Here is a 6,937-nt window from a genome sequence, read left to right on the forward strand (position 1 = left end):
AGCCTGTGCGCTAACTTGCGGGGCAGAGGCCTACCCCAGGCCCGCACCGCCCGAGGCGGCCGCACCAACACCGACCCGAGCACGCGGGAGGGCAACGCCGCCCTCCTCACCCCGGCGCAGGGCTCCGCGGATCCAGCAGCGCCGCGATCAGTGCGTGCCGCCCGCTCGGCGGGGGTCGCCCTCAGCGCCCTCGGACGCCGTTGCCCCTCGTTAACGGGGAGCCCGGCTCGGCGGGCACGATCAGCCGGCCGCCGTGGGGCTGGGCGGGGGCGGGACGCGGCGGGAGCTGCAGCGCGGCAGCCGACACCATCCCACGTTACTTTGATTGACAGCTGAACAAATGTTTCCCCTGTTCAAACGCCGGCGCTGTGGAACGGAGGAGATCTCAAAGCTCCGCCTCGGGCGGCGGGGAAACAGAAGAGTGGAGGCCCGGGCGGCCGTCTGATTGGTCGCGGGTCCGCGAGACGTCAGGCTCCCACGTGGGGACCACCCTCTCCCCCTCTCCCCCCCATCCGCCCTCCCTCTCCAGGCCCCTGTGCTCATTTGTCAGCGGCGAAATGATGGGCATTAATACAGAACAGCGATTAACGCCAGGGCGACGCTGATTGGTCGCCGGCGACGCCCTTCGTGGGCAGAACGAGCCGAGGGGCGCGCGAGGAGGGCGGGAAGCGCCGCGGTGCCCGACGGGAGGGGAAGTCCGCCGGGCGGAGGCGCGCGCGAAGGGCGGGGAGGCCGCCTCCCGGGAGGACTACGGCTCCCAGGGTGCCCCGCGGGCGGCGGCCTTCCGGCCGCTGTGAATATGTATCAGAATGTTAATGACGAGGCGCTGCTAAATTTGGTCTAAGGAGTCACCTCGGCAGAGCGTGCGGTGGGAGCGGCGCGGAGCGGTTGCGCTGGGCGCGGGGCAGGGCTGGGCTGGACAGGGCAGGGCAGGGCAGGGCTAGGCGGGCCGAGCCGCGCCGCGCCGCGCCGCGCCGCCCGGCGCTCCGAACCCGCTGCTACCGCTTCCCGGAGTTTGGACAGGCGGAGGAGAACGAGAAAGCAAAATACAAATAAAACAGCGCGGACCGTACCCTCTTCGTCCTCTCTCCCTCTTTTTGATTTTTTAATTTTTTTCTCTTTTTTTTAAAATATATTTAAAAATTTTTTTATGTTGTTTTTGAGCGACCCACTCGAGCGGAGCCTCGTGATGCGGTAGCGGGCAGGAGTGGTCCCCGCACTTCGGCCCCGCGGCAGCGCCGCCCCGCCCGGCGCCGCTACCCCGCCGCCGGCCCTAAAAGTTTGCGGGAGGCGGAGAACTGCGGACGGGGACCTTCAGCGCAGCGCCCCCGGCCCAGGGTGTCTCCCTGCCCTCCTCCTTCTCCTCCTCTTCGTGCTCCTCCTCTCTCGCCGGAGCGCTCGAAGCGGCGGTGCTCAGGGAGAAGCCGCTCGGCGCCGCCCGCCATCGGGGGATGTGGCAGCGGCCCCCGGGCCCCGGGGACGCCGCTGCCGCGCCTCGCTGCCGCTACCGCCCGGGGTGCCCCGCCAGCCCCGGGGCGGCGGGACCGGGGCGCCCCTTCCTGTCGCCGCGCCCCAGCACCGAGCCCTGAGCGCGGCCGCCAGCGCCCCCCGAAGCGGCGTGGATGATCCGCGACTTGAGCAAGATGTACCCGCAGACCCGGCACCCGGTGAGTTGGAGCCATTTTCTTATTGTTGTCCGCCGCCGCCGCCCCGAGTTGCTGCCCCGCGCGGCCCTCTCGGGGTCCCTCTGGGCGGCACCCCCGCTCGCCCCAAACCCTCGAGGCCGTGTCGGAGTGCGCGGGGTGAGGGGGCGCGGAGCGACCGAGGGGCGGCGGAACGACCGTGTCGCTTGCTTGCAGGCTCCGCACCAGCCAGCGCAGCCCTTTAAATTCACCATCTCCGAGTCCTGCGATCGGATTAAGGAGGAGTTCCAGTTCCTGCAGGCGCAGTACCACAGGTAACGCTGCCCGGCGCCTTCCCCGGGGAGGCCGTGCTATTGCTGTCCCTCGTGTGTGCCTGCTCAGGGAGGGCGGGGGGCGGCCGGGCCCTGCCCCTCTCGCTCTGCCCCGGAGTTGCCCGTGCCCCGCGCTGCCCCGCAGCAGCTCACTGTCTTTCTGGCACCGGTAACATAAAGCCCCCGACGGAAGCGCAACAACTTTTGTGTCCTCTGAACGTGGATGTACATTTGCTCTGAGTGAAGCGGGAGGTGTTTCTAAAACTCGTGGAAACAAAAACTTCCCAAACCAAACCTCGGGTTTGTTCCGTGGCTCCTCAGGCTTAGTGCCGTAGTGTCAAACAGTGTGCTGTACTCTGCCGTCCAGCTGTCTGCTTTTCGTCCGGGAGTGAGGAGGGTGTTCCACAGTCCCTCCAGAAGGAGGAAAAATGCATCTCCCCCCGGAACCCCGGGCAGGAGCCTGGACGCACCTCTGTCTGCACGTGATGGAGTGCTGGGAAGGGGGGACCTCGAGTGTTGGGGGGTATTGATTGCCGTGACGAAGCACCCATGCTTTTCTTGTGTCTTGCACAGTTTAAAGCTAGAATGTGAGAAGCTGGCCAGCGAGAAGACAGAGATGCAACGGCATTATGTCATGGTAAGTGAGCTGCAGAGCAGTTAGAGCGTCTGTGAGTGCGGTGTGCTGAGACCGAGATGCACTCAGGTTGCTGGAGGCAAGCAGGGAAGATGACAGCGAGTGCTGCTGCTGTAGGGCTGCTTCCGTGTTCCCACTGCCAATTCTTAGTTCAGGGTTTGTAACTTGTTTGCAGTAGCCGTGATCTATGCAAAATCTGCCGCTTAATGTCCTGAACAGCGGGGGTTGTGTCCTCAGCATGCTGGCGCGTTCCTTGCAACTCCAGCAGTGCTTATGGAGACGATGTGGTTTTTCCTGCTGGTTTTCCGTTGCTGCCATAAAGTGCTCTGGGGTAACACTTATTATTTTTATTTTTTTTTTTCTTATGTGCTGTGTTCAGAATTGGGCAGGTATGTCTGTGGCCCCAAAGCCTCCTTCCTTAGGAGAGCTGTTGTTCCTGTGCTGCTGTGCATTGCTCTGCTGAACTAGGAATGGCGGGGCTCTGAGTACGAGGGGTTTCTTCGAGGGCTGTGTGGGCTGCGTGGCCAAGTGAGGTGCGCAGAAAAATGTCTCCCTGCACATAATTGCATGATGGATTGTGGTGACTCTGAGGAGCCTGCGCTGCCCACTACCTTATACATCTACAAAGGATTAGCTGCTTTCTCTGTGTGCCTGACAAATAACACTCCAGTATCCACAAAAAAGAGTAAACAACCTTGAAAAATTCTTAACCAGAAGTGCAGGCATATGTTAAGGCTTGCGTTTGTCTTTTTCATACCTGATTTGCTTAAGTTCTGGGGATGGTGTGGCACTGAGCTGCACGCTGACCCTGCTCCCTGTAATGGGGGATGTTGAAGCAGCATGTCTGCCTGACTCTCTGGCCGATGTGCTCCTGCCTTCTTTTCATCCCTGCCATCCAGTCATAGCTTTTTTGTGTTTTTAATTTAAAATATTGAATAACCGTTCTGTGAGTTGCTGCTGATTTATACGTCTGTCTGGCTTCCGGCACTTCAGGCTTTTTTTTTTTTTTTTTTTTTGCATCTTTCAAGTGTAGTAGGGAATAAAATCTTGAGCGTTTTCTGTGTGCTTTTCTGCTTCTAATCTGTAACTCTGGCTGTGATTACTTCTTGTGATTTTTTTTGTTGTTGTTGTTGTTGTCCTTTTTTGCTTGTACTATTGCCATCCTTTGTAGATTTGCCAAGAAGTGAGACAGATAAAGCGAAAAGAATGGGCGACTGCAAAATACTGTCAAATTCTAGTAGCTCTCCTGGCCAGTAAGCGTTTTTGGGTCTCTGTCTTTGTATGGATAATGTCTGAGCCAGAGCAAATTTTGGAATGGTTGTTAAAAATTGTGAGGTCTAACAGAGTCGTTTTCTTCTTTCTTAGTATTATGAGATGTCGTATGGGCTGAATATAGAAATGCATAAACAGGTAGGTAAATATTTTGCTTTGTGTAAGAATGCTCACTGTAATTTCTCCCATCAGCCTTAAACCAGATGTCTGTTATGTGCGAGTTACCTTAATTGCATGCTGAAGTGTGCAGCAAATTTTCTGTGCTCCTTGCTGGCCAAGATCCCCCCCCCTACGTTTGTCTGTATGGAACATGTGTGTGCAGGGGTAGAAGCGGGTGCAGCCCTGTGTCACCCTAGCCTTGTGCTGCTGGGGCCATGTTTTTGGAGTAATAGCTGCATTGTGAACTCATGTTGGGTGTCAAGGAATGTGTGTTTGGGTATGGAAAGGGCTCGTTCTCAGTTAACTGTGGCTGTTTTAAGCTGGAGCTACAGCTGTAATCAATGTGCAGCCATGTTGATGTCTCCCTCAGGTTGCCTGTCTGGACCCTTGTCAAAAAGCAAGTGTCTCAGCGCATCAAACACGAAAGGGTAAAGGAGCTTTCCAGAAGGGTGATATTTTGCTTGGTTCTGTGCCTTGAAGTCTAGCACTTAGGCTGAGATTAGCAGGAGATTACTGGTGTGGAGCATGGCAGTGTAAATCAGAATTTCTTATTCAGTAATGTGTGTTTTTAACCTTCTCTGGAGGAGAATGAATTAAGCATCTGACCTCTTTTCCAGCGAGAGAACTTTTAATACGGTGGAGTTTAATACTGACAACTCATTTTAGTAAGCAGTTGAGCAGTTCACCCGTGTTGCTGGAAAGGGTGAACAACAGAAGTAAACAGCTTATGTGTGTTCCTGTTCAAAGTAGTTGACATGGAACTTCTCTGGGTTGTGGAAATAGGATTCCTTTATCTCACTGAGAACAAACTGAAGTCAGATGTTTTTTTATGTTGTATTTTGTGTCCCGCTAGCACTCCAGTACTACCTGTGCTGATAAAGGCCATTTAGATGGTGGACTAGTATGAACGGAGACTGTTCTCTGTCCTTGGAGTGGTTTGCCTTTGGTGCTGTAGAGCTTTGGAAGCCTTGTGTGGACTTGTGGAGCGTGGTTACAATGCCTGGCTTGCATCTGGGGCTGGGTGATGATATGGGGTGACTGAACAGCTGAGCTTCCTGGGTCCTGTCTGAAAAGCAGAGGTGGTGTCATGCACAAGAGCAATTCACCCGGTACAGGGACTCTACAGGCCACCTACGTGGTGTATTCTTACTTGGTTTGAAAGCAGCTCTTGCAGTTTGACTTGTTTATATTTCTGGGTGCTCTGTTTTTACAGCAATTAGTTGTATGTAGACTTCAACTAACTGTGCAGAATGGTGTCGGACAGTACTGGCTTGCATGGCAAATGTGTAATTAGTTTGTTATTTAAGTAGAGGAAACTCTCTTAAAACCAATTTTAATTTTTGATTTCTAAATGCTTTACTTCAGAAATTGTGAATGATTATGGCAATGGAGATGTCAATGATATTCTGAAAAAAATTAAATCCGTAGCTTCAGCTAAAAATGAGGATGACAAAGGATCCACATTTTAATTAAGCAGCTTTTTCCAGTACTGCTCAGTCTATTCGAATTAGTAGTTCAAGTATTCTACTCTCATGCAAAACACTTAAATATTTTGTCAGATGTTGATTCAAATCAACTGGCTAAAAACTCGCTTGCTATCATTCCTAAATCTGATACTCGTTTGTATGTTCCATGTCTCCTCTGCTCTTCCCACAGTGTTTTCTTTCCCTTTTTGCTCTTGCTACAGCAACTGCAACGTATTTCCCATTTTGCTTTGTGATGGTGGTGTTGGAGCCCAATTTTGTGTATACAGGGAGTTGATTGTTTCATTTGATGTGTGCGAATCTTTTTTTTAAGTCTTCCACTTTAAATTCCCTTTTCTTCCTCACAGATCTTTGAATTTTCCTTGCCTGAAATTGAGCGATTCATTTTTTTTTCCTTCTTTTTTTTTTTTCCCCTTCTATCCCTCTTTTTCCCCCCAGCTTTCTAAATTCAATCATACAGACAGCCCTGCAAACCACCTACTTATTTTATATATTTTTATATATATATATATATATATATATATATGTTTTTTCACTTTAGCACAGAGGCATATCTGTCTTTATTTGTTTTTCTGGGCAGACAGCCTTGGTTCCTCTTAGGTTCTTTTCCAGATGTACTGCTGGATGCCCTTGTAATGGAAAGCAGGCAATAATGCGGTGAAGTTGCCTTCGGCATAATTGGGCCGAGTTCTGAGTTCTCCAGATCAGGTTAGGCTTATTCACTTACTAGATTTGCTTCTCAAAGGGTTCAAGAGCAGGACTCCCTGGAGTCCTTGGAAGTACCCTAGTAATTGGTGGCCCTGGTATTTGAAACCTTTGTGTATTTTTCTGTTAAAGCTTCTGTTCTTCTTGGCTGCTCCCAGCCACAGAGTATTTATTTTTAGAGAAATTTTTCACTGGAACAGAAAATTATGACTGTGATGGAGTCATGACTCTGTGACTTAGCAAATTGATAAAAGGATAAACGTGGAGCATGGCGATAGTGTGTGTGCATGCCAGGCAAGGGAGGAGGGGGAGAGCATTGCATTCCCACCCCTCGTATGATGCTCATCATCAGTCATCCTGTGTTGATTTTGATAGAAGACTATTAAAGTGAAACCTATGGGGAATTTGTCATTCTGAAAGGAAAGCTAATGTAATTAGTACCAATTAAAGTACATTTAGTAAATTGGATTTAATCTTAATTAAGCCTGCATAATGTCACCAATTTTTAACAATTATGTTTGAGAACATAATTAATTTAAATTTTGGTAACTGAGTAAATAGCATTAGACTGGTAGAATTAGTCATTTGTATCTATTTATTTATTTATTTATTGTTTTAAAGACAAGTGTGGGGTGTGTTGTGACATGTTGTATTGTAGCCTAAAACATTAAGCTAATTTTTTTATATTCTCTACTAGGATCAACAGAGCTTCAAAACAGACTCATATTC

General features: G+C 51.0%; 1 protein-coding gene across 2 annotated transcripts in view; it reads left to right on the forward strand.

Moving 5' to 3' along the window:
- Nucleotides 1-791: 791 nt before the first annotated feature.
- The window catches only part of TLE4 (TLE family member 4, transcriptional corepressor), a 100,536-nt gene continuing 94,390 nt past the window's right edge, over nt 792-6,937 (forward strand). Inside the window, exons 1-4 of one of the 2 annotated variants that reach the window (XM_032441279.1) lie at nt 792-1,667; nt 1,860-1,957; nt 2,528-2,591; nt 3,954-3,998. In XM_032441279.1, the coding sequence (XP_032297170.1) occupies nt 1,623-1,667; nt 1,860-1,957; nt 2,528-2,591; nt 3,954-3,998 (252 nt within the window). In that variant the 5' untranslated portion in view covers nt 792-1,622. The remainder of the gene's footprint in view (nt 1,668-1,859; nt 1,958-2,527; nt 2,592-3,953; nt 3,999-6,937) is intronic. The other variant, XM_015849189.2, reaches the window with a different exon arrangement.

Source organism: Coturnix japonica, chromosome Z (genome assembly GCF_001577835.2).
Source record: "Coturnix japonica isolate 7356 chromosome Z, Coturnix japonica 2.1, whole genome shotgun sequence".
Classification (NCBI taxonomy): domain Eukaryota; kingdom Metazoa; phylum Chordata; class Aves; order Galliformes; family Phasianidae; genus Coturnix; species Coturnix japonica.